General features: G+C 39.1%; 1 protein-coding gene and 1 non-coding gene across 6 annotated transcripts; both read right to left on the bottom strand.

The window, feature by feature from the left end:
* Nucleotides 1–121: 121 nt before the first annotated feature.
* On the bottom strand, nucleotides 122–27300 carry NAP1L4 (nucleosome assembly protein 1 like 4). 5 transcript variants are annotated; one of them, XM_030451018.1, is made up of 16 exons: nucleotides 27163–27244; nucleotides 23271–23302; nucleotides 21998–22059; nucleotides 20683–20782; nucleotides 19646–19787; nucleotides 19455–19541; nucleotides 17782–17898; nucleotides 16479–16550; nucleotides 12950–13089; nucleotides 11796–11941; nucleotides 10324–10346; nucleotides 9486–9605; nucleotides 9144–9173; nucleotides 7791–7847; nucleotides 6677–6714; nucleotides 122–1402 (listed from the first exon to the last, which is right to left on the bottom strand). In XM_030451018.1, exons 2-15 carry the CDS (start codon nucleotides 23282–23284, stop codon nucleotides 6709–6711), a joined length of 1116 nt encoding a protein of 371 aa, XP_030306878.1. In that variant the 5' UTR covers nucleotides 23285–23302; nucleotides 27163–27244; the 3' UTR covers nucleotides 122–1402; nucleotides 6677–6708. The 5 variants fall into 5 exon arrangements, with proteins under 5 accessions (XP_030306878.1, XP_030306879.1, XP_030306877.1 ...); XM_030451019.1 differs by lacking the exon at nucleotides 6677–6714 and having other exon boundaries at nucleotides 27163–27266; XM_030451017.1 differs by lacking the exon at nucleotides 6677–6714 and having other exon boundaries at nucleotides 27167–27233.
* On the bottom strand, nucleotides 19112–19243 carry LOC115598415. Its single transcript, XR_003987627.1, has one exon. It is a non-coding gene; the product is annotated as a small nucleolar RNA SNORA54 (small nucleolar RNA).
* Nucleotides 27301–27384: the final 84 nt, after the last annotated feature.

Raw genomic sequence — 27384 nt, 5'->3', positions numbered from 1 at the left:
GGAAACCAGCAGGAAACAGCTGGCACCCCCCTCCTGAAAAACACTTCACCCTTCACTACCAAAAAATCAAAGGGCCATTTCCTCAACTTTGAAGCATTATGGACCAGACAGGCACCAACAATCATGTTTCACAACTTTAATAGAATATTCTATCTATTCTGTACAAATTGAAAACACTGTATTAAGTTACAAATGTGTCAGGTAAGGCTGGAGCACTCTACATGCCTGGTCACAGTGTTGATACAGCTGCTATTCAACTGCTGCCAGAGGTTGGCAATGGATGCTGAAACTAGAAACGTGTACCTGAAGTGCCACACAACAACAAAGGTAGTTTTGAAGACTTCAGAAAACCTCAAATAAAACAAATTGTGGAATGGAATAATTTCAGTGTTGCAAGTAAGACACCAAAACTTCAGATTTATTGAGCTGAATTTTGATAAATTCTGTTGTTGAGAGTGAAAGGTCCCTCCATGCTGGACACTAAGCAAGAGACTACTGGAAAAGTTTCCTGGTTCTTTGGCTGCAACCCACTTCCATCAACAGCATCAGTTTGGCCTTTGCACTTTGATCTTCATCCAGAAGAGTTGTCATTTTGATGCCAAGTTTGTTTCTTCTGTCTAGACTACAGTATTGAGACCAATTCCAATTACTTGTTTTACAAGTACCCATACTGTATGCAAAAGAGGATTTTCAAGTATATTAAAAACTATTAAAAAGCACTAATTCTGTCAAAGTACTTACAAACATGAATAAATAAATAGTAAGATGAACAACTAAGTCTCAAATATGACACCCCCTTCCATGAAGTAAAATTACTTCAACTCAATTGGTTTTACTGAGATAATAAATATGACATTTAAAGCTGCTCAAGCACTAGTTCAATTTGTAGGTTGCAAGAAACATTAAAAAAGTGGGGAGGGAACTAGCAAAAAAGTCATATTGCTCTATCTGTTTCAGCTACCAGACATGTAATCCATTTACTTTAGCTTCTCAGCACACTGGTATTCCACAATTTTCCAAGTTGAACAAGAAAATGGATAATTCTCACTTGGTAGGCTGGACTATTCCCCTATGCATAGGGCAAAAGGCTCTCAAGGCCTAGGGAGATCCTTAGCTACAGTGTACCAACGGCTGTAGAGTGTGCTTTATTTAAACCTCATATTTCCCAAATGCATTGAAGTTGCCACTGTACATGTTAAGCAATAAAGAAGTTAGTGAAAATCATGCATTTTAAAACAAATTAATTTTTAAGCATTGTTAATAAGATTGTGCTGCAGCAATGGAATATCCTGAACTGCAGGCCAGGTATCCAAATATTTGTTACAAGTTGTTCAAATATCACTTCCAAGTGGTATTTTCCTTATTACTGTTGTTTGCATTCAGCAGGTTGGCTGGAATCTTTCTGTATGAAGGCAGAAAGAAAGAAGGAAAAAAAAAGAGAGTTAAAAATCAAAGTGACTACAAGAAAACACTTCCAACAAATTAAAGGAAATTGGCTATGCAGTTTTGAATTACTCAGTGATATCATTACAAAAAAGCAGCATGTAAACCCATGCTAGACCACACAGAGCTGAACATCCACCACTTTTACTCTGTTTCCCCCTGCTCCCAACTGCTTGGTACCCCGGATTATTTTCCATCTGCATTTCCAGTCCCTTCCACTCCATCCACTGGGGCAAGGGTGGCACAAAGAAGGAAGCAAACCACCACCTACACTTCCCAACCACAGACTCCACCTGACTTTCAGTTCCTCCTAAGCAGTTCCACAATTAAAGTGCCACCTCCTCACTGAGTGCTGAGGGAGGAAGGCAGACTGCTTATTCTGCAGCACGTTTGGAGTTTTTCCTTAGAAGCTTTGCCCTTTCTGCTAAGGTGATAAAAATGTAATTAATGTGTTGAATTCTTCTAGGTTCTGCATCACCAGCAGGGAACTATTCAACAGTTTAACACTGGGCAATAAGCCCACGTGTTAATCTAAATATGTAAAAGTAGAAACACCTTTATTAGGTAGTAAAACAACTTCCCCTTTGGCAAAAGGGAAGTGTATTTGGGAAGGAGAACAAGTATTCAAAACAGCTCAGGACTTCAAGTTGTACACTGTACTTCTTGGGTTTTTTCTTGTAAAATAGGATTCTTAGAAAGCAGGAGAAGTTATTCAGTGTATTTCCTGTTTGCTTCTCCATTCACTGTTCTTAATATGGTTTATTCTAACCAAATGGCAGTCACAGAAACCTGCTGAATTCTAGTAAAGAAAAACACAGGTACAAAACAGGACACCTTGAGTGTCACTGACCACAAAATAAACATTTTGTAGTAGCAATCCTAAAGAGCAGCTTTAGGAGTTGTAGAAGAAGCAAACATGCAGGAGCTCATTATACACAAAGTAAGCTAAAACAACTTAAATATTTTGCCTCTAGTGAGGAAGAACAGGTGCAAATAAGATTCCTCAGCATAAATCTCACCCTTGATAATCTGCACTAAACCCAAACTATTTTTCTCCTCCTCACCTGAATTTCTCCAGCATTACATAGCTCACAATCATTCCCACTGGAAGTTCAGATTAAAACCAAATGTTCCCTCTCCTGCACAGACATGCCAAAGACCTTTCAGGCTCCTTCCTTGTGGTTTTCCTCTCCCAAGCACATCTGGCCAACTTCAGCTTTGCACACTCTCACGTGCCTGGGGTTCCACATCACATCGATGCAAATTCATTTTCCCTGATCTGGGACTAAATAAAGCAACAATTCCCTCTTGAAAAGAGGGATATGTTTGCACAGAACACAAAATCAGCATTCTCTCCCAAAAATACAATCTGATTGCCACTGGGAATACCTTGCATGCTGTTTGTTTCCATTCAGAGGCTGACAGAACACATGGCAACACTTCTATCACAAACTTTTCTGGAATTATCAATTTTTCTTGTAGCTGCCTTGTACTTGAACATGGCCAGAGAGCAGAGCACATCCCCTCCCCTTCCCCATGTATTCTGTAGCAAAGCCACAATCCAAGTAAAATAACCATTATTTAGAAAGCACTTAAAAATCTTTCCATCTCCCTCCTTCCTTCCTCTTTACCTGCCTTATTTCTATCACACTGCAACCTTTCAGCTGACTTTTACACTATCAACCCCTGTTCCATTTTCTAATCATCTTCATTATATTTTCTTTATACTTGCCTTATTTCTCTAAGTATTTAAATCACATTATGGCATCTAAATCTTTCTCCTGCAAAAACTGAGTCACATTAAATGCAAAGCTCATTCCTGGGGACCTTTCAGGGTTTATTACTGTTCCCAGACCAAAAAAACAACAACAAAAAAACCAAAACCCACCAACCAGAAAAAACAGCTTATGGGGTTCTCATACCCAAGTCAGCTGGAGAATTCTGAAAGAAATCCTGCTAGTTTATGCTACTTTTAGCCTACAGCTGGCCATATCTATCTTGACCATACATATGCATTTTTAAGCAGGCCATAAGTAACAAGGCAGTGTCTCAGAACCAGAACATCACTGATTTTCTCCCACCACTTCAGCTGCAGAGCTCCCTACTGCCTTCAGCTGCTCAGCACCCTGATGCAAAGCAGCAGCACAGGCAGATGACACCCAGTGTCCTCACTCCAGCTGCCTGCAGCAGGCACATGCATGCTGAAACTTCTCTTCAGCCTCTCCCAGCTCCTGGAAGATCAGGACCAGACCCCAAGCTGTGACCAAAATACTTCATTCCTACTCCCTCAGGCTATCAAGTCTGAGCTGCTCTTACCACACTGCCCAGACTGTTGGTGACATTTGATCAGCCAGTTGCAACTAATTCATTTATTAGCTTTAGACAGACTGAGCTATTTATCTCCCTGTCCTAGCAAGATTTCATGCTGTATTTCCCTAAAATAACTTCCTGAGATAACTTAGAAAGGTGGTGAAGTGCATTGGCCAGGCAGTAAAGAGCTAACAGAGAAACTTTAACTGGCAAAGATAAGGAGGAATTGCATCTTAGTTTAAAATAAATGTATCAGCAAACACATGTACATGAAATTCACCAGTGCTGGAGACAAGAGTAATTCTTGAAGAATTCTCTCTACAGTAATCACAAGCAAAGACTTAAGCAATTTGAAAAGTGGTGGGATTTTTACATCTTTAAAATATTTAATAACATTTACAAATTCTGTTCAAAGGACTTTACTCTGGGCCTTAGATTCCAGTTTGAGACACTGTTCTAATGGCAATACACAACCTAAGTGAGACTTCCACTTATTTTTCTCCTTTGCCAGCAAGCATCAACATAAAGCTTTTTTGCCACTGGCTCTTATCAGTTGCATCATTTGCTCAGAATTAAAAAAAGAACACTCTTGCTACAATGGGCTTGAACATTTGCCTTCTGGCATTTGATTACCCAGGACAGCAATGCAAGAGACTTGAGCTAATTAGTTTACATGCAGACATCAGCAATTACATCAACTGAACTGCATCAGCTGCTCATGGAGACAGAGAACATGCATCAAATTTAAAGAGGGGATTTCACCTAAAATTTGGAGGATCACAAGGCTAACACAGAGGATAAACCCAGATTTGAAGCAATACTGTTTTCATGACTTCCATATACTCAGCCTAATGAGTGCACCCACCCAATTAATCTGATATCTTAGAGGAGAGGGGTTTAAGCTTGAAGTCCATACAATTTATCTTAGCAGTTTAATCCTTTCAAACCAGATCTTTTTCAGATAAAGTCACAGCCCACTAAGATCTCATCTGACTCCCACACAGACTTCACTGCCAACAGTGGCATCAATGCAGGCAGCAGGCACTGAAGCTGATTTCCTTTCCATCACAGAAGAAAACCTTTTAATATTTAAATGTCTTACCATGAAATAGTCCTTTTTAGGGATCCTAGAGATAAGGTTTACCTTTGTTCATTTTCTCCTATATGCTACTGAGAAAAAGCAAGGATATAAAATACACAGGAAGTAAACTCAGAGCTAACTGGAGTTAAGCAACCAACTGGTGTGAACTGCCTGCCTGCCTGCCTCCTCCACAGCTGCACAGAAGGCTTCAAAGGTCCTGAAAATCAATTTCTTGCTAACAAGCCCTCCTGCTTAGGTAGCCTAGAAACCTCTCAGCACATGCAGCCTCTCAGCACAGCAGCTTCTTAGCTCAGAATTCAACACTGCATTCTGTATTACCTTGTCAGCTGCCTCTCTATTCAAGCACAGTGTGAAACAAAGGCAGCAGAGGGAACTGGGCATGCAAGCACACAGAAAAATACACCAGACAAAAGCCACATCAGCTGTTTCTGTGGCATCTTCTGAAGCTACTTCCAATCATTTGCTCAGTCTTCCACAGCCATAACTTATACACACAGTGCAAGAGATTATACTGATATTGTTCTCAATGAACAACTCAAATGTACTTAAACACAGGAGGGAAGGAGGAAAAGTTGGCAAATCAGGTAGTGTTGGAGTCAATTATGGAGTCAATGTTGTATAATAAAGGAGGAGGCAATGCAAAAAATGGCTGAAGAGGATTTAAAAGGAAAACAAACAAAAAGAACAATTATTTTTTGTGTGTACATAAAAGGAATGCTATTCTAGATATAAGAAAATCAGGGGTGAGGGGAACTGAAAGGCAAAGAGGGATAGGAGACACAGAAAAGCAGGACCAGAAAATGGGATGGACAGAAGAAGGAATGGAAAGCAGGATCAGGGATATGAGTCTTCCAAGACAAAAGCCAGAATTCCAGGTTGACTTGAAAACCTGAAGCCAATGACTGACAGTTTAATTGTAAGAAGGGAAGACAATAGTGTAACAAACTGATGCAGCATGAAAACATACAAGCTGTTGTGACAAATGGATGTTCTATTATAGGTGAATAAAAAAGGTGAATAAATAGTGATGCAGGGTGGCTGGATTCTCAAAGCCTAGATTGAACATAGAAAACAACAAGCAAAACTTAGCTCAATTTTAACAAAGGCAAAGAAGGGCATTATCTGTGCAGAGAGGGAATGAATTGGAAAGATTACAGCTCCTCCTAAGCAAGCAAAGAAAACAACAAGATACAAGCCTAAAATACAGGTGAAAAAGTATGAAGCCTGTTGCAGGCATTCTCTATGAAGCACAGGATTAAAGGTGAAAGATGACCATTTTTTGGTTGTGTTTTAAAAGAGAGAGAGAGGTGAGCAGGAGATTGTGTGTTCAGAAGCATGAGCTCAAGAAAAGGCCTCTAAGAGTGCCTGACTGCCTTTGTCAGGCAGCATAACTAAAAGTTATGTTGCCAAAGACATTTTAAGTAAGCTGATGACTTAAAAGAGTTCAAGAAGAGCAGAGGGGTATTTAATTTGGAAGTACACTAAACAGATGCAACATCAAATCAGAAACAAGGAAAAAATGAAGTCTGACAAGTCTCAGTATATAAAATACAGTTTGACAAAGCAGAAGTTGTGCCAGGAAGGCAGAAAAGTCATTCTGAAAAGTCTAACTTAGTAACAGGATTTAAAGACATTCATCTTCATACACATTTCTTTCTAGTATTTAACTCTGAAGACACCACTCCCCCATTTCTTTTCCCCATAGAAGCAAAGAAAAGGAAAAAAAAAAAAAAAGAAACAGAAAACCCTAGAAAAGAAACCACATTGCATGGCTATAAATGGGACTCTGGGAAGTTACATATGAATGGAATTCCACCTTACCTAGAAATGTATGAATGATAAACAGACTTAAATTACACCTAAATGGGAAAAAATTGAAAGGAACTGTCAGCATGAATGAAAAGTGAAATGTACAAAATAATACAGGAGGCAAAAACTACAACCTTCCAAGATACCTTCAGGTTTTTTTACAGAATACCAAACCCTTTAAAAGGGTACTTGATACTGAGCACAAAGATACTTCAACTCACACCCAGCATTTTCTCATCTGTACCACTTTTTCCCATACTGGTGAACCTGCATTTTGATCCTGCAGAACAGGGAGTATTTGTTTCTACAACTCCAATCCTGCTTGATCAACCTTTCCACCAGACAGAGTTTCTTTCAATAAAGAAAAACAAGCTCAATTCCTGATCCTGTGACAAAAAACATTTACTAGTGGTAATATGTACATAAAACTCTGTTGCAGGAGTGACATGTTAAGCAGCTAGAGAATTTTATCCAAATATCAAGCATGACTTTCACTTTTCCATTTGTGCCTTTATGAAAAATTAAAAGCTGATGTAGCAAGAACTCAAGGAATGTAATTCTGTCACCACTGTCCCAGCTTCACCAAATGTAAGCATTAACTTTACTATCACTGACAGACTGAAAAACACCTCTCAAAAGGAACACAAATCTTTAAGACTGAATTTTAAGGCAGGTCTCATAATGTTTAAAATTCAAAGTTGAGCACTTTTCTTATTTCTAGCTGAGCACAGACACGGATTCTAACCTGCAGCCATTAAGATCAACCAAAAAACTCTAAGAAAAATCAACAAACAAGGTAGTTGAGACTTGTCAGACTAATTCTATGTCAAAGTCCAGCCACTGAATATTTGATAGAAGACCTTTCTAAAGGAAAAATGTGTTTCATTATTATACAAAGATACCATTAAGCAGGCACACACTTCAGATATTATCTTAGTGCAGGTGAGAAGAACACACCTACTAATTTCTTACTTCCTGGAAATACTAACTTTTCTTTCAAGAGTAATTTGAGAATTGAAGAAGATGAAAACACTGCAGTCAGAAGATCTTCTCACAAACTGTTTTAACTTTGGTTACATTGCTCATTATTAGTCTGCATTATGGCAAAGCACAGAAAAATCCTTACCTTAGGATCACTCTCTGCATCTTCCTCCTCTTCTCCCTCCTCTTCCCCCTCCAAGTCCTATGACAAAATAGAGATAAACTAACAGAAATTAAAACAGGTTAAAAGTGCAACTTTTTGTAATGGAAAAAAACAAAACAGATACTACTACTGTATTCCAGAGTGTTTGAGACGTCAGCATTAAAACAACTTGGGCTGACTTAAAAAGAATTCAGCATTTTCAAAATCTTAAAAGCATAATCTTTAAAAGAAGATTTAAAATGTAGATTTAAAAGATTAAGCATGGCTTAAGGCAACCTTCCTACCTAAGCTGCTGCAGTCTCCCAGGAATTTAACTTCTACCTGACACACTATTTTTTAATTTTACAGTTCTAGTAATAAGTATGCATGTCAATTTTTTTTTTGTTCTTCTCTCTTTTTTTGACCTCCTTGCAAAAGAGTTTCTGTTTATCTGGATTACTGTGGACAGGCAATGAACTCCTGCACAGGACTCTGCTGTATTTTTACACTCTGTCATACACAGACCCAAATCCAAGTAGTAACATCTGGCACTGGAAGACAGAAGTGTATAAACATATTTAATCTATAAAGACTCAGCCTAAAAAAAAATAATAAAATATGAAAATATTCAGTCACTCAAGAGCCTAAGTCCAGAAGTCTGTATTACAACTTGCAAAAACAGAAGGGACTGCATGCTTAAAGCTGCCAGCTCCCATGAGACCACCAGCTTAACAACTTCTGATGTGTTCTGCTATGGTGAATTTGCTGACAGTCAGGTACAAATCTTTAGCCAATTAGCAAGAACAACACAATAAAAGCAGTAAAATAAAAATATAACTACCTCTAAGTGAGGTATCACTTAGTGGTTTTGTACAAAGCCTTTCACAGCATGTTTGTATTTATACAATGGACCAGAGCTCTTTGTTTACTAGAAACAGTTGAATGCTTTTCATTTTTTACCTTTTACATTTTAGAAAGGCCCAGTCCTCAAACTCATGACAACTAAAAGCTTGCAGCTGAATTCCACTACTGCCTAAGCAACAGATATTTAAAAATATGACTGAAGGTTCTTATGCAGCACTCAAGAAAGAAGCTAGTCTTTATTTCTGGAGTCATGTCAGACAGCAGCTTTCAAAACAGCAGAAAAAAAAATGTATAAATGTTCTTGCAGAAAGTATTTCTATGAAGAAGAAAAAACAAGTTTTTTGTGAGGTCAGGAATGCTGAACTCTTTTGGAAAGAAAAACCAAATACAGGAGAATTTATGAACAACTCTTACTGCTCCATATAGGACTATTCCTGGAACTGAACACAGCAGGTAATCAGTTATCTATGAAAGACATAGTATGCATCTCACCTCCTCTTCACCTTCTTCGCCTTCTTCAAACTGAAAAACAAACCCAAAGTTTTATTAGCTCTAATATTTGTAATTGCTGCAGAAGATGTTAAAGTCTAGCATGCTCAAACACAGCAAGTGAAAGAAAGTCCCTTCCAGAAGCAAAGAAGAGACAAGTTCAGAGAACAATTCAGAGAATTCAGAACAGTTCAGAGAAAGTTCAATGATTCTTTCCAGTTCCTTCTCTCTTCCCACTTTCTGTTGTTCTGTGTAACTCACACTCCACACCAGTCTAAGAAAAGGAGGAGAATGTTTCTATTTACATGGTGACTAACAAAACCAAAATGCTGGTAGCATACATACATTATCATCATCCTCTATAGCTTCTCCAGTGAAATACAGCACAGCACGAGGGACTATCCTCTCACGGAAGAAGTGGCCGATTTCAAAATCTGCTGCTAAAGTAAACTCTGAATCTTCATCCTGAAAAGTAACTCAGTTTCATTTCTCTAATAAGAATGTAACCAGCTACAGAGGAGCCAACACAATTATTTCAGTTACAGGCTTGAGAAACATCTCATCATCATCAACCTCCAAGTCATGTGTACTTTATTTCATTGCTACAAAGCAATCAATACTGAAATACAAGTCTAAATCCAGGTTTGCAGAAATTAGATTTATTTAAAAAATTTGTTACTTTCTTCAGACAGGCTACTGGCCTGCTGAAACACCTTCAATTAAAAAGGCTCATATAGACTTCACTGGTTCTGGCATCTGATGTTGCAATATTGTTTAGACTGCTTCAGACTGACTAAAAAAACCCAAACTAAACCAACAAACTAAAATAATAAAATAAAACCCAGGTATCAGCCATGCAGCAGTGCTGAGTGGCAAGAGAAAAAAGTAACCTCTTCCCAAGAGTCACACAACAGATATATGATGTTAGATGCTATTTGTATACAGCAAGACATGTAACAGTAAAATGGCAACAGATCAGCTGGAAAAGTCACCAGTATCTTTCATTTTAACAAGATGAAGTCTCAACTTTGGCAAAAGCAAAAATAATGAAGCACACATTTAATAAAAGAACATTAATTGGATGTTTATCAAACATAGAGATGTTTATCTCTCACATATATAGAGATGTTTATCAAAAGATCTGGCAAAGAGTAACCACATTATTTCAGAAATGTAAACTTACCAATGACTCTCCATCACTAGATACTGCAAAAAGACAAGACAGTAAATTTCAGTTTGTATAGTCTAGCCCACCTTGCTATTCAAGATGACATTATAAACAGTAACATTCTCACACCAGAAAACACCGAGGCTGTGAATCATCAAAATCTAACGATGAAAAGTTTAAAGAATTCAGATTCACCTTAAATTAAACCCACAAAAACTGCACTTCCAAGGACTGTGTGCTGTTGTGAAAGCACCAAAGCTGCCATTATGATGTCAGAGACTTCTGCAGATGTACACCTTCTGCAGAGATGGGTTCCAAAGACTTACAGATCACATTTCTACCCTCCCAGAGCAACATTTTGTTTCTATGTTATTTTGCTGGAGCACTGCAAACCTTCTACCAAACACAGATGCTACCAAGTAGATTAACAATTTGTCAAGAGTTTGCAACACTCTGTTGAGAAGAGGCCTAATTCTGTAACCAGCAAGGAGCTCTGTTTCATTTGTTCAAAAAAACAAAACAAAACCACCCCCCAAAACAGATTTCCCTCCTCTACCCCCTGTGCCATGGTTTTGTGATCCTACTGCAAGTATTAATTAAGCTCAGCCTGTTCTCAGGTTGTAAATGAAAGTATCAACTGCCAGCACATGTCCCAGGCTTCTGTTTCTTACAGCTAACTCCAGAGGAGGCTCTTTAAGTACTTCAAAAAAAATACAGAACCATCATGAGGGGCGAACAAATCTCCATCCCTTTCTGAAAGTACCAACTACCTGTAGCAAGTTACCTAAGGACACTTCTTGTACCAAAGAAACTTAATCTTTAGAAATACTTAATTGTTTCTTATCCCAAGATATCCAGGAATCTGAAGTGCTATTTAGGAGGAACAGGCAGTTCATAGTAGCCCACAAGTGAAGCTTCAAGACTAATGTCAAATTTTGTTCAGTTCATCTCTGAAGGCCACAAACTACACTGTGAGTACAAGAGCTGTATCCAGAAGAAACCATGTTTCTGGAACCCATCTAAGTTGTTAGGTAGCCAAGCAAATTAGGCAGGTATGTATGGAGCATTACAGCTTACTAATTAATCACAAAAGAAACCACAGGGAAGTTCAGTCATTAACACAAAGGTTTAAAGAGACCAATCCACTCTAAGTTGGAACACTGGAGATTTCTTTCTCATGTTAAAAGCTCAAATTGATGCACAGAGCCATCCTGTGGTAAAACAAGTCAACATCTTCAGCAGATTCTGTAGGAGACTCCATACTGTGAATCCTGCTTACACAACATACCTACTGGCCAAATTCTATACAATAACATCAGAAGAGTTATCTGCTTGGATGGGCTGCACTTTGCCACCTTTCTCTAGTAAGAGCAAAGTATACACTGCAGCAGCACAAATAGTCTGTAAATTTAAACTGTGTAAATACAAATACATACAAATAAAACATAACATATTAAGAATCTTAAATTCTCAGTTTGCAAACTTACCCTTTATTGGGCTGAAGAAGTTAAAAAAAGAATCATTAGGTACTTGTTTAGTAATTGTCCGCACTGTGCCTCGACCCTTGTGCTTCTGCTTTTTCTTGATTGTTTTAACTGTAACATTTTTTCCTTTTTTCCAGTCAATAGTACACCTAGAGACAACATGTGATAAAACAGCATTTTAGCATGAGACACCAGTGAAAATAAACTGAGAATTAGAGCAACAAACACCAAGGCAAAGCAGGCTTATCACGCTGGAAAGCCACACCTCAATGCCTCTTTGCCCCCACTATTTAGTTTTGTAAGAGATTTAATTCAGCTATTTGGGAAGAAATAATAATAGTAATAATTATATCAATACTACTACTAATAATAATCATAATCATCTCAACAGCTGGGGATTAATCTTCCAAGTCAGACCTGTAGAGAACATGTTATAGTTTCTCACTATAGGCCAAGGATGTGCCCATTTACCCTAAAAACAAACACAAAAGCCAGGGAGAAGCTCATTTCAGCTCTGCAAACAACAGTTCCCAGACTGACTTGTCAGTCAAGTCAAGCAAGCTAGAAAGAGATTATTTGTTGCTTCTTTCCTGCCACTGTACAAACTGACATTCTTCTATCTCAATTACAAGTCTTCATACATCTACAGCTTTACCAAAAATTGCATGTGGCAAAGAATGAGGGGAATGCAGAACCAAACTGCATTGTTCTAACCTCAAAACAGGCTTAAAAACCCCAAATGTGACAGCCAATTCCTGCCAGATTCAAAAGCACTGCTTGAACAAAAATTGCTGAGGAGATGAGCAAGAGCCTAAAGTCATTTATCAGGCTGAGAATGGGGGTCCATGAAATGGAATAACTAACATTAATTTACCCAGTTATCTGTAAGTAAAAGGCTTGTTTACTTCATTAATATACTACTAAATTTGGAAGCTGTAGGATTTAAAATGCACACTGTTAAAATGTCTCTCTGCACCTGTCACTTCTGCATGCTTAGACTCAAGATCATCACCACCATCCCTACAAACACATCTGGTTTTTAGGGCAGCAAAAGACCCTCTCATCTCCATTAATCATTGCCACAAGAAGAGAAAACAGCATCTGGAAAATATGGACTACTAGTTCAGAAGGTTTTTTGAATTTCAAGTTTTTCTTACCCCTCACAATCAACTATTTCAGGTCCTTCAAATGAGAAGGGATCTGTCTTGTCTGGCTCCGACTTCATCTTGTATGTTTTTGTCAGGACTGAGTTAGAGAAGTAGTCATTGGGCCCAAAGTGAAACTCTAATGAGAAAGACTGGAAGAAAGGTGCATTACAGTTTTTATGGTACCACTGCTTTTTACCTGTGAGGTAATTACAAGTAACCAAACTCTAAATACAGGGGAAAAAACCAAGAATTCAATGCCAAACATATCTTTCCAACTATAGCAGAGGCAGGAAATTAAGGATATGTCAACCAATTCTGAATGTGCAAGAAACCAGAACAATCTTGGCTAACAGGATCATTCAAATTATAATCAGGTAATTTAATACATTTCATTCACCTTTATATACAGAACTGCTGTCTTAAAGCAAGCACAGAAATAAATAAGAAGCCTTGGCTTAATTTTCTGTAGAAGCCTAGTCATGATCTCTGTTGTTTTAACAGGGTGCAGCCTGAAGCAGCTGTTTCTGCTTATGTTGGAGTTCACCCCTCCTGTCACACCTGAAAGCTGCTTGCAGAAATTTTGGCTTCTTACATGGAGAACAAAAGGCTCCAGCTACAGAAAACTGCAGCATACACAATGCACCAATTTTTCAAATACTGACTGTACAATGCTATACATACCCACTTGGCACTCAGGATTAACTATAAACTATTTAAGGCAAAATTCAAACTGTCTTGAACAGGGGTAACTAAAAAAACTTTGCAGCAGTACTGCTTTAGTAACTTGCCAAGAGAAAAGGTTTACTTAGGTAAATCAGTTCAACAATACAGGAGGGTTAACAGCTAAAACCCTCAGCATCACCACATCCACTGCACAACCACAGCATGCCTAAGAGTTACTTTAAATAATTTATTTACTTCCCCAGCAACATGCCATAAAAGCCAGACAGACCTAGTGTGCATACAAAAATAAAGAAACTGCCCAAAAAAACCCAGCTTTGAATATACTTTCCCAGGCACTCTTCAGACTTAGGCCATAAAATGGGTCTGTTAACACCCAAGTCTCTCTCAGCTCTCCTCTTTTTGAAGGCTCACCATGTGCAAACAGGGTAAATAACTCTGGCTTAAAAGTCTGCTCATCAGTTATTTATCCTTCATTCTCCAAAAGCCCCTTGGTCTTTTTGTACCACCCCTTTTCTGTGACCCCATGAATCACTTCACCTGACTGAAATCTGGGAAGAGAGTGGTCAAGGAATGACAGGGACTGGTGGCAACAGCAGCTTCCCAACTCCCATGCTCACAGTTTAATGGGAGCTGAAATAAATGTGCTGGCTCCAAGCAGCCTCTTTCAGCTTTACTTTGATTTTAAAGCCATTCAATAGAGCTAGTTTGGTGTCTTCAGCTAAGGCAAATCTCCCTTGGCAAACATGTTCAGGGCAAGAGTTACAAATTTAGCTTATCCCCCACCAGGGACTAACACTCATACCCAACTAATCCCACAAACTGTTAGTGGCATTATAAATAGGGACCCAGAGGCATTACTTAGCATGCAGGATCCCTGGGACTAGCAAGACAAAAATATCTGTACAGACTGGGTTTCAATATTTCATTCCACAGCTGCTAATTAGGAGGCCATAAGAAGCAGCTTCAGGTTCTACATACTATTTGAAGTGCTGTATTAACCTGTAAAATGTCTTTATTTCAACCTTTTTGCTTTTGCTCTCAGGTTTCCTCTGTATCAAGTATTTCTACATTTTTACTGTTGTATGAGATGCTTTCACCAAGTTCAAAAAAAAGTGATCTTCCTTACTTTAAGCTATGGGAAGTATACCTAGACACATCATCCAGGTCTGAATATGCCAAGATTTGGATGTTCAAATGGATAAATAAGTAGAAATTAAAATTTATACAAGCCTATGTACACTTCTTCATGTATTAGAAATAAAACAATGTAAATAATAAGGGCATAATTTATGCCTCATGCAGATGTAAGTTTTTCTATATAGGTTATAGCAGACAGAACTTTGAAGCACCATTAATGTGGCCACATAAATCTGCTTTTGGAGGACAGCAACTCCAGTTAATCACTTTTGGTCAATGATAGATGAGAAAATTCCCAACTATCACATATTTATTTTAGTGACAAAACCTAATCCACAGCAGAATGTGCATTTAATAGTGGTTACATCAACTTTCTCAGCACAAAGCTACCACTGCTGCAGCAATATTCAATAGCCAGGGAATTTCAGACAAGACAGTCATGCACAACTGGGTAACAGGTTTAATTCAAAGGAGTTAAGAGTACATCCTCCAAAAACAGAAGAGACATGGAACTTGTCAGCCTTCCCTTTCATTTAGCACTGGAATGGAATCTATTCACAGAAAAATCCTGTCAAGAGGTTAGGCACAGTGCAAAACAAGATAGATCTGTTGTTTTAAGAGCAGTTCAACTGAAGGTATTGTAAAAAAAAAGCTGAATAAGAATAGAAAAATGCTGTAGGCAAAAATAACTACTCCCAAATCAACCAAATGCCACTGAATAAACATGCTTCAAGATAAACCACACCAATTTTTTAGAATACTTTATTCTGTGCTTAAACAATTCTTTTTCATAAACTCATATCCTCTCCTTCAACTCTAGCAGTATATAGGGACCTAATTCTTAATTGTTCTCCATCCATACTGCTTCCCTTCCCTATTATCACCTGTATTTTTTTGGTACTAATAGAAGAAAATCAATGAGGACTAAAAAAATAAACTCCCCTGCTTCCCTTGCCTATTATCACCTGCATTTTTTTGGTACTAGTAGAAGAAAAGCAATGAGAACTAAAAAAACACCACCCCCCCCAACTTTGCTTCAACTGTTATTAACCTTTAAAAGATATTTTGAGCAAGTCTGACCATGTCTTACATGAACCTTCAATAAAACATTTCTTGCATTTATTTTAGATTGTCAGAAAAACACAACTCTGTAACACACAAAAAGGAGGGAAAACAAACACAAGGAAGTTTAAGGAAATAATGTGTAGGCTCAAATCTCATACTTCTCCCTGCCTGACCATCAAAAAAAGAACTTAATGAGTAACTAGTCAGTAAAAATTAAATAAGCAACAGAACAGCTGCTTCTGGAAGTATCTGTATGCTGAACTTAAACAAGAGCATTTCCAGGGAAAAAAAAAGGCAAAGTTGTACTTTAAAAACTACTCACTAGGTACACTTTTGAAAGATCATCTAATATAGGTTTCTATCCTTCTCCATAGGATTATTATTATCCATCATCATTGTCTTTAATTAATCTTGAGTCACATCTCTGCTTTTGATGAAATATTAGATTAAGTAGCACCCAGAATTTTCCCCACATTTCCTTCCTAAAAGCAACCATATAACTTTACCAGTAAGAGTTACTTGCAAATCACAAATATGCTGATCTACAAAGACACTCCCCACATACATTCCAGAAAAACAAAATGGAATGAAAACTTTGAAATGCCATTTACTTCACTGATTCAACCTTTATGAGAAACAAATGAGAACTCACCATAGGCTGTCCAGGTTCAGAAAACTTAACTTTAATATCTTGCAGATGTTTCAAGATTGGCTCATCATACTCCTAAAAAGAAAAACAAATTCCTATTCACAAGGCAGTATTTAAGAGAGCAGAATTTAACCTCACTTGCTTGTTCAACCTGATTTTAAGAATAAAACCTACACCTTGTCATTATTCCACAATTTCAGCTAAAATTCAGGTTTGGATCCAAAACTTTTAATTACTGTAATTGCAAATATGTGCCAAAGTCTCAACCATTAGGCCTAATTATTAGTAAAAAATGCTGCTACCATGGTAGGCCACATGAACACTACTGAAAAGTAAAATAACATTAATATAACATTAAAAGCAATTTATATAAATGAAGACAAAACTAAATAAGCTATTTAACACAGGAAAAAACTAAATAAGCTATTCAAGCAATGCACAGGTATGCTTATGCATGGTAAAAAAAAACTTTTATGGACTAAATTAACAAAATAACAAGGGAACAGCTGCTGTGAGCAGGAAAGAGTGGCTGGAAAGCTGCCCAGGGCCTGGGTATTCCAGTAGACAGCCAGCAGTGTGCCCAGGTGGCCAAGAGCATTCTGGCCTGGATCAGCAAGAGTGTGACCAGCAGGAGCAAGAAAATGACTGAACCCCAAAATTCAGTTCTGGGCCTCTCACTACAAAGACAGTGAGGTACTGGAGTGAGCCTAAAGCAGGGCAATAAAGCTGCTGAAGGTCCAGAGCACCAGACTGGTGAGAAGCAGCTGAGGAAATGGGTTTTTCAGACAGGAGAAAAGAAGGCTGAGAAGAGACCTTATTGCTACCTGAAAAGAGGTTGCTGTGAGGTGGGTTTTGGTCTCTTCTCCCAGCTATCAACAGAAAAAAAAAAGGAAATGGCCACAAACTGGGTGAGGGTTAGATTGGGTATTAAGAAAAATTTCTTTACTGAAAGGGTTGTCAGGCACTAGAACAGGCTGCCAGGTAAGCTGTCAGTCCCCATTCCTGGAGGGGTGGACTTGGCAGTGTGCTAGGCTAACAGCTGGACTTGATAAACTTAAAGGTCATTTCCAACCAAAAAGGTTGGATGAAACTATAAAAATCTTATTTTAGGATCCACAGAGCTTGTTAAAATATCCTTTCTTAAACACTTCACAATGTTTAGCAGTTTGGGTCAGCTGCTCAGCCTGCCCATCACTTTCAAGCATCTCTGGGAGTAATAATAAGGATTCTCTGAGAATTCAGGGTTTTGTTCTGTCACACAGATCACACAAGCACTCACTATTAATTGGAAAAATTAGAAACTTACTTGTACTAATTCACTTAGCATATCTACGTTCCTAAAGATAGTAAACCAGAAGTCTGGAATTCCTTTGACATTTGTCTCTTCCACTTCCGATACTATCGCTACATTTTTCAGGTCTCCCTGAGAAAAACAGAAACATTAAAAGATAAGAAATCACAACTTCCTGATAGACATAATAAACATAGGGATGTCTACAAGATTTTGTCATCTCTGAAGGTGTATTTAAGGAACATTTCAAGTTTACACTGTTTTTTCTCTGTAAATGAAGTTGAGACACAAAGTTTATTGACTTGAGTAAACACTTAATTCAGATTTACTTTCAATTCCCTTGGAATTCTTCTCTAAAAAGGCTCAGACCCAGTGACAGTTTCACTGACTTGACAAACAGAAATAATTAAAATACATTTCTATGTTTCTACAAAAAGATAAACTTCTAATTTCCTATTAATTAAATCTCTATTTTCCCATTAATCTCATTCCTCCAGTTTCATGGGCCATTTATAGAGCTTCATTTGAAAATTTAAATGCCCTCTGAAATACTGTTTTAGCTTCCCAATTTTACATGGTAAAACAGGTTTCCATGGTTATTTTTCCTAATTAAAATTTCTGAAATGATTAAACTTTTGTGATACAGGGCTCTCTATACATAACTGATGATAAATGCTATAAAAAATAAAAATTACTCCATCACTTCTCCATCCCCCAAACCCAAGAAACTCACTGCCTGACTGAATTAGCTGTATTGCACCTTTCCTTTTGCACCACTAGATAGCAGCAACAGTAAGATCTTTTGAACTGCAGCTCCTCAGGTTATGATTATCCAGGAATATGAATGCAGCAGTGTGCTTGCCATCTGGACACATTTGCAAGAAATACAGTCCTTCTAGGCTGCATTTACACAAAGCCTAACAATCCTTTTTTAGCTTGTGCACACAGAGTCATGGTAAATCAGTAAAAAAAAAAAAAAAAAAGGAGAAAATCCCAACACAAAAAACCTCCAAAACAATTTACTTGGTATACAGAGCTGTGTTCAAAGGAAACTGGAAAATAGGCCAAGGGAAAAATGCAGAGAGAAATCTAACAGAATGGCAAACACAGCATTGTAAGCAGGTCACTTCTGTGAGAAAATACACATAATTGAGTATATACCTCCAAAAATGATGATAGGAAAGTAAAAGGCAACCTACAGATGATATTAGGCCTCCCAAAGCTAGATAGGTCCTGTTCATCAAGCAAGAAGGAATCCACTTGCCTGGACACATTTTAGTGGGTCAATTCTATTTTATGATGGAAGTGACACGTGTGTCCAATCTGTATTTATGGAAATGAAAGCTGATGTCCCCCAAAATAATGGGGACAGGCAGCCAGACAAACAGCCAGCCTTTCATTATCTTGGGGTTTGATGTAGCACTGGAATGGAACCCATCCCCAGAAGGATGCTGGTAACAGGTTACGAACAGTGCCAACAAAAAGCAAGTTTTCAGTTCCCTCAAATTACAAACCTGAAAAAAGCCTCAATTGAAAGTCTGACAGCTTGCACTGGGCACAAGAACATATTCATCACAACAGCACACTCCTGATCAAACCTTTAGTTCCAAAAGATGAATCTGGCAGTGGAAAACCCCGTGTAGGAATCAACTCTGACAGTCTCAGAATACCAAGAGTTCACTACTCACAGCAAGTTTTTCTTCTTCCTCATTTTCACTGTGCCATTCTGATTCTGCATCTGTGGGCTCAGCCTCCCCATTAATAAACTCTCTTCTCTGTGTCAGAAAAATCAAGAATGTAACAGAAAATGTAGAATCACATCTATGCAAACAGAACTGACTCAGCTAGAAGACAAAGATCATAAATGGAGCCTTCCCACCTTATCAAAAAGGGGTTGATAGAGTGCTGCATATTTTCTCTCTAAATCATGTACTTCTTCATAGAATTTAGCTTCTATATGGGCACACTTCACCTGAAGCTGTTTCAAGGCATCAATTCTTCTTTTCACTGCTTTTGGTAAACTGAAAAAAAAAACCAAGAAATCATTCTTTAAGGTTAATTTCATCAGTATTATTTAACGTGTCACTGTGAAACAGGGTGCTTACAACTAAATGCAAGTTTTAAATAAAAGGCTTGTCAAACATACATATTTCTTCAAAACCTATGTCAAAAAGTTGAAAGAATCCTCTCCTACCCAAGTTGTTCTCAAAGGTGTTATCTTCTGTTCCATTCCCCGGGGCCACTACCCTCCCCGTGTAGTTCAGAGATCTGAAATTAATACCTTTGTTTACACCTAAACTTTGAGACTAGAGCTGTGCTGATCCACCTAGGAAAAATCAGAACTTGTGCATTCCACAGGGAAAGTTTTAATTCATGGATCATACTGAGACAAGTACACTCTGCCCATTTGTACTTCATATGATTAAGTATTTACATACAGCCAGGTAAAAACAACTTTTTATCTCATTTACCACCAGCTGTTTCCAGTCAAGAAATAAAAGGCACTAATATCTACTAAAGGCAAAACTTTCAAGGTGAAGTCTCCTCCACAGTTAATATAAAACTAAGCTTCAAACTATGCATTTACAATTCCTGATCCTTCCACTACATCCTGGAAAACAGTCTTAGGGAAATCAAACAATACAGACAGAACAAGAGTCACAGAAGGAAACAAAGAAGGGGTTGAGGGAAGTTATGTCTAAGCCAAGGAAAACACTGGGCAAAATTTTGCCCACAGTTTTTTTAAAGTAGATTAAAACTTAACTCTTCCTGCCAGCACTATGCTGCCATGAATCACAGTTCAAGCCAGCTATATTTCTTCATGATTCATTTGTTCTAATTTCCCACCTTAATCACACAGTAAAAACAATTTATTATGCTTTGTCTTTCAAGAATTTTATTATGCCTTGAACTTACGTTTCAATGTAACTTGAAGGAGTAAGAGCTGTGTTGTCAAGATGATCCTGTAGAGCTGCCAGGACCTGTGGATTTTGCATCACTTGGTCTGCTAGCTTTTCTGTGAAGACAGAAACCCATTTTTACAACAAACCTGAACACACTTCCAGCACTTTTGTTCTACAGGATGTTTTCCAGCAGGCATGGTAAAACACCCACCATTTTCCAGATCTCTGACAGCACCACTACAGTTAACAAGTAACTCGAGCAGAATTACTTCAAGATCAGGTGTCAGAAAGATCAAACAGAAACAGAACAACAGAAAGCACACTTTTCTCTTCACAAATACATCAAATTTTTGATAACAAATAATACACTGATGACATAATAAAGGGCAAAATATGAGTTCCTCCTTCCTCCCTCTACATTAGCTGTAGCTTATAAAACTCACATATAAATTTTCAAGAGAAAGACTGAATTCTACTTTCAAGACATTTGTAAAAGAGTTCTCCAGCAAGCCAGACTGCTGAAAAAATAACTCTGTGTACTGTACAACAAAGCAGCACAGCACTGTGACCATTTCCCTGACAAATAGCCATGTTTTACATCAAGACAAATTTACAATCTCTAAGATTCCTCAGTCCTCACACTACTTCACAGAAAACTTAAGGGACATTAGAACTGAAATGCTTGGTTGCTTTTATTTAATCTAATTTGACTGTAAGAATTATTCAGTGGTGTCTCCCAGCTTGTATCTGATCTCCAATTGCTTCACAAAGGCTTTCTTAAAAAAATAATAAGTATTAAAAGTTCAACCTAAGGAGCATTCAGTGACCACATCTGTGAAATGCATTTCCCTTTAACTTACAAATCTGAGCATTCAAATTAGTAAAAATCAAACTGTAGCTCTGCTGCATGCAGTAGCAGTAATTTGAAAAGCATTATTCAGCAGCTGTTTGTAGAGCTTCCAAATGAAGAATAAAAAGCTCAAGAGGATATATTATAAAGATGCATTTTCCTACAAACAAGACAGTAAAGAACAAGCATGTGTACAGGGCTGCACATTTTAATAATTATTCTAAGTCTATGCAGCTCTTATTGCAAGTGTCTAGGGTGTTACTTCATGCAATAGTGAAGTATCCTCACAAAATAGAGAATTTTTTTTAGCTTGCTACAAAAATACAGGCTTTGTTTTGCTTTTGGCTAAAATAAACACAAAATATATTAAAAACCAGCCTGGAAAGTATTGTTTTGCTTTCAGCAGTGAACAGGTATGTCTTTTGGAACTATAGATAAGGAAAATTCAATACACAACCAACTATTATGTATTTCTTACCTTTTTTGTCACTTGCATTTTTAGCAGCCTCCACAGAATCTGTAGCAGTATCTTCTGTTTTACTAAGAAAATTAAAAATGGAACCTATTAAAAAGGCATCACCTTATGAAAACATTATCTTCTTAAGTACTCTGAATTTCCAGTGTTTACAACAGGGCAAGTTTTATAAACAAAGTATGCCACTAAAACTCATCTATTTATGTCCTCAATATTCCCCAAAAGCTTGGATATGAAACTAGTTTTCCTAAGAAGAACAGGATGCAAAGGAAAGGAAAAAAAAAACCTAAATAAACAAAGCAAAACAAACAAAAAAAAATCAAACCCCCAAACTTAAAACAAAACAGGAAATTCCCAAACCAAAACTCAGACAGAAATTCATCTCACTAAGTGAAGGGCTGGCCTTTCAGCTGTACTGGGTCATTCTGGACAGAAAAATGTTATTACTCACAGGTAAAAATCCAAAACACCCTTTTATTGTAAGTGATGAAGAAAAACATGAGAAAGGATACAGGTAAGGAAGGAAGATAAATAAGAGGTCAAAGTTCTAGCTCTCTATTTTGGATTTCTACATCAACTTGTTTTGATTCAAAGTAATTACATTTGCTTCTCCTCTAAAAAGTGATGTCCTTGTGTTCCCCACTCCCTGCCAAAACATATTCCATCACACTCCCTGTGCTGGAGAAGAGAGGGCCCAGGATGAGTCAACAACCACCAAGCTCCCTGCCAGCTTATAAATCCCAAAATAAAGCCTGGATATTGCTGAAATTAACCTTAACTCAGACACAAAAGGAGAAAAGATATCACATATGCAAATGGGTATTATCAGCTCCTGGCTAGACTAGCTTATCCAGCTCACCCTGTGCACTGCAAGCCTTTAAGACCAGCATCACATATGTATTTACCCCAGTTTAACAGCCAGTTGTTCCAAAAATGCTCTAAAAACTGGAAAATAAAAGTTCCTTTTGCATGCTTAAATCACACAGGTCAGAGAAACACTGGGAATCAGTGTCCTCAAGTCTTCAGAGCATTCAAATTCAGTGAAAACTGAATCAAGACAACAGAAACTGTTATTACAACAGGGTAACTCTGCATAAAACAAATTATCTCAGCTTCTCCTGCACCAGAAGAGCATTTTGTCCTTGCTCTAAGGAAACACAGTCTGGTTAGAGAAAATATTACCATTTTACTGTTACCCAAGTTTGTTAATACATTCTTCCTTGGTAAAAAACAACTCCCACAGAAGGTCAGATTCCCAGAAAACAGTTCAACATACCTGTTATCTGCCATCTGTGTGCCTGTATCCACCTGCAAGTTAAAATTAAAAAGTCTTTAAAAACACTTTCATGGTAATTTGCTTACCTCATAAGAAAATTAAAATACAACAGGTAACTGCTTAAAGCCTCAATATAAATTAACAGCTGCTGGTTTTGTAAGAAACTCATCACACACAATCTCTTGCAGTAAAGTGAAGAGCTCCCAGAATATCCAATTCAAACTGGAAGTTGCTCATAGTTTTTAAACAAACCATTAAGAGCTTTCATTTAACCCTTTAATTTTCTTCCTCTCAAGTATTCCAGATGTTAAATAAACTGCTCCCATCAGACAAGTATCAGCTTCCTACAGGAGCTCTGCATTCTGTTAAGCAAACAGAAGACAAAGCCAGAGATACAAATATATTGCTGTCTTCATTCCTTGGTAGGATGCAGAGTAAATAATCTCTGCATATTCTGCATTACTATACCTGGTATGAAAACAAAGTTGGAATGAATTACAACAAATTCAGAATGTCTTTTTTTTTTTTTAATGACACCTCCTAACATACCTGACTTCTCTGCCTAATTAGGGCTGGTCTGGTAACAGCTGCTTCAGCTGCACTACACTGAAAGACCACTGAAAACTTGTTAGATGAAGAGCTGCAAAGAACTGAAGGAAACAAAACTATTTACCACTTATTTCTAACAGCAGCTACAAAGGCAGAATCCCCTAAATAAAGACCTGCCTTGGACTGATTTATTGAGTGTGAAAAAAGCACAGGGAGCAGAGGGTGAAGCCAAGATCTCAGCAATGACTGGAACCAAGTTCAGTGCAGCTACCCCAGCCCCAAGATCTAAATTATCTCTCCTGAGAAACCAGAGGGAGTCAAACTGTCTGAACTTCTATTGCTGATGTTTCTTCAGTGAGACAAAATATCCAAGCCTGAACATCTATTTTGGTAATGCAGGTTGGGCTGTGGGGTTTGGGTTTTTTCCCCCAAATCTAAACAGTTTATAACAAATCCAACTCATCACTGCATCATGTTCTTCGTGGAGAAGAACACTTTGCTTTCCACTCTCAAACTCTGAAGCAAGCAGGTATTAGTGTGGAAGTCAGATTTAGAACAAAAAGAACCTTCCACCATTCATAAGTCACCAGCTCTGACTCCCTGGCTTCCAGAGGGGCCAAAGAGGCTGCTCCTCAGCCCAGCTTCCAACACAGGGACCCAAAGAGGAACCCAGCGACATCCTGAGTGGCAGGCAGAGCAGGGGGCCTGGAGATGACATCCACACTCCCATGGGAAGTGCAGATTCCTGCTCCAAGCTATCACTTTCACAACCATTTAAATATAGCTGAAAAGCTTTGTTCATTTATAAAAGGACTAAACAGCCTGTTTTGGGTTGGATATCCCATAGGAAGCTTCTTAACATCTACAAGAAAAAAAAACCAACAAACCCCAAACCAGTGCACCCTATGGATTACATCCAGAAACAAACAAGTGATTTCTTGTGTCCCAGGTGTGTTTCAGCAACCCAAGCAGACTGATTTGCAAACACCCACTCTCACCTGAAACATAACAAGAGAAAGTGGCAATGCCAGCAAGCAGCCACTAGAGCAAAACAAAAGAATTTCACTATCTTACAGCTGAAGAAATAAAGGAGAAGTTCTGAGTCTTCCCTTCCAGAGCAGACACAAGGCAGGAAAAAAGAATGTATGATTAAAGGGATAAGACATAAATTGACCTAACATCAGAGTTCAGCCAACAAGTTACCTGATCCTCCTCACTATTAGAGGAAGCAGCAGTAAGCACCTAAAAATGCAGCCTCACACTACTTAAAAATCAGCCTCAAAGATTGGACTTTTCCAAGGCAGGCCCAGTGACAGAGCTAATGGAAAAAAACCCCCACTCTTCACACAAATTCTTCTGCTCAGCTGCTTGTGTTCTGTTTACTGCAAGGAACCACCTCTCAACCCTGCTGAGGGAAGATTCTCATTCCAGCCTCATTTGTGTTTGGAAAAACACAGAATTAAGGTCCATTAAGGTGAATAATTTTGGGCAGCTGAATTACTCTTCACTGGAACAAACATGACTTGGCCATGTTCTGACAGAAGTCATTAACCTAAGTGACAAGAAGCAACAACAAAAAATAATTAAAAAAAAAGACAGATACCACTGCCTGGTGCAAATACATACTTGAAGATTTATTTTGCTCCTCAAAGTTGTTCCTTTGGGAACTAAAATGTAAAAAGAAGCCTATAAATAAGGAGCTTTCTTACAAACCAGCTTGTGATTCCCAGTTAAGTTACAGCTGCCTTCCAATGACTTCAGTGCCACAGCTGCTATCAAAACTGTTGATGAAAAGCTGGGGATGGCAAGGGAGGGAAGAACAAGGTGTTTTTAAAAACAGTTTTAAATGGACCCTCTGCTTAAAAATTACAGCAGTAAATCTCTGCCTTAAATATTTTCCAAGCAAGTGAGCTCAGGGTACACACAAGACATAAAAAAACCCATCAGAACTCCAAGGAAAGAACAGTGTATGGTATTGTTACTGTCACTACAACCACCAGCAAGAGGCCAAATTAGTATCTGATTCCTTCTGGACATTTCACTGTTTTCAAATAACTCAAGCAGACATCAAGCTTTGGGGAAAGAGGGGATTACATCAACCACTTCCCCACTTACCACTTGCTGCAATTTGTCTGGCACAATGTCACACAGCAGTCAATCAAAAGAGAAGGAAATTGTAGACTTGATGGTTTTGTTGTAAGGACAACACCCTGAACAAAGCAACTGTAAAGGAAAGGTCTGTACACCCAGAATATGAAGCAGGAAACTAATGGACTGCTGAATGCACAGGAAGACTCCTACCCACAGCTGCTACTGCTTCTGGTAACTACAACAAATCAGAAGGGAGAGTGGACTTCCTGGGATGAAACCCTGTGGGAAGCCCCAGACATCGTGTTCTGATCCTCTAAGGAAAATCAAAAGCAATAATTAAAACATCACCAACAGAAAGAAACTCACTGATCTTTTCCACAAGTCCTGAGTGTTAGCAATGCTTCAGTTCACCTTGGAAATCTTCTGGAGAAAACACTGTTTTGTCTAAAGATGACTTCATAAAAAAATCCCCTAGTGGCTTTCCTCTCACCTATAACTTACATTCTTGCTCCTCTGTTTTTTATTTTGAAGCCCCGTAGACAGATGCTACGGGAATGTAATCGCACAAACCCTAAAACGCTGTTACCGTATAAACAAGAGTAGCGAAAAAAAAAAACAAACAACAGGAAGGAAAACACCAAACAGTCCCTCACTTGGGAAACAGGGACCTCGAAATGAAAACCTGAGCCCCAAAAGCCCACAGCGGGCTGAGAGAACACAGGATCCTGGATGAGGTCAAATGGAAGATTCTCATCGGAGCTGAGCGGCTGCGGGCCGGACTCAACCGGAGCCGTGCGGGGCGAGAGAGCCGGGAGAAGCGTTCAGCACAAACAAACAAACAAACAACAGCCCTCCCACCGCCTTCCTCCCCCACTTCCCCCGGGAGGGCGGGGGATGTCAGGGCGGGCTGCCAAGCTCCCCAGGGCGGAGGAGAGCGGCCATCCATGCGGCTGGAACCGCTCCCTTCCCCTCCGCCGGACTTACCGCCACGCAGACTCCCTTCTTTCCCTCACCCTCAACTTCCCAAGCCTTAAAATGGTGCCTCACCGGCCCGCCGGGCCCGCCCCTCTCCGCCAGGCGGCTCCAAGCAGCCCCCGCCGCCACCGAGCTCCACCCCGGACCAGGCCCTATCGGCCCCCGCCCCATCCCCGCGATGCGGTCACGGACACGGCCGCCGCCCGGGGCCCGCGGGCAGCGCCGCCAACCTCCCCCCCGCCGCCTCCAGGCCCGGGCCTCCGCGCCGCGGCCTCACCTGCCCGCGCCCCGCGTCCGTCCCCTCAGGCCCGCAGAGGCAGCAGCGTCCCCGCACCGCTCGCTCGGGCTGCGCCGCCGCCGCCCAAGAAAACCTGTTCCCATTGGCCGGCGTTCCGGGCCCTTCCTTCAGCAAAAGCGGCGCCGATTGGTCCCGGCAGTGCCGCCCGCCGCCGCGCCGCACGCGGGCCGTGTTGACTATCGGCCGGCGCGGCGCTCAGCC

Source organism: Calypte anna, chromosome 5 (genome assembly GCF_003957555.1).
Source record: "Calypte anna isolate BGI_N300 chromosome 5, bCalAnn1_v1.p, whole genome shotgun sequence".
In the NCBI taxonomy this organism is placed as follows: Eukaryota; Metazoa; Chordata; class Aves; order Apodiformes; family Trochilidae; genus Calypte; species Calypte anna.
This window is presented reverse-complemented; position numbering and strand designations above follow the sequence as displayed.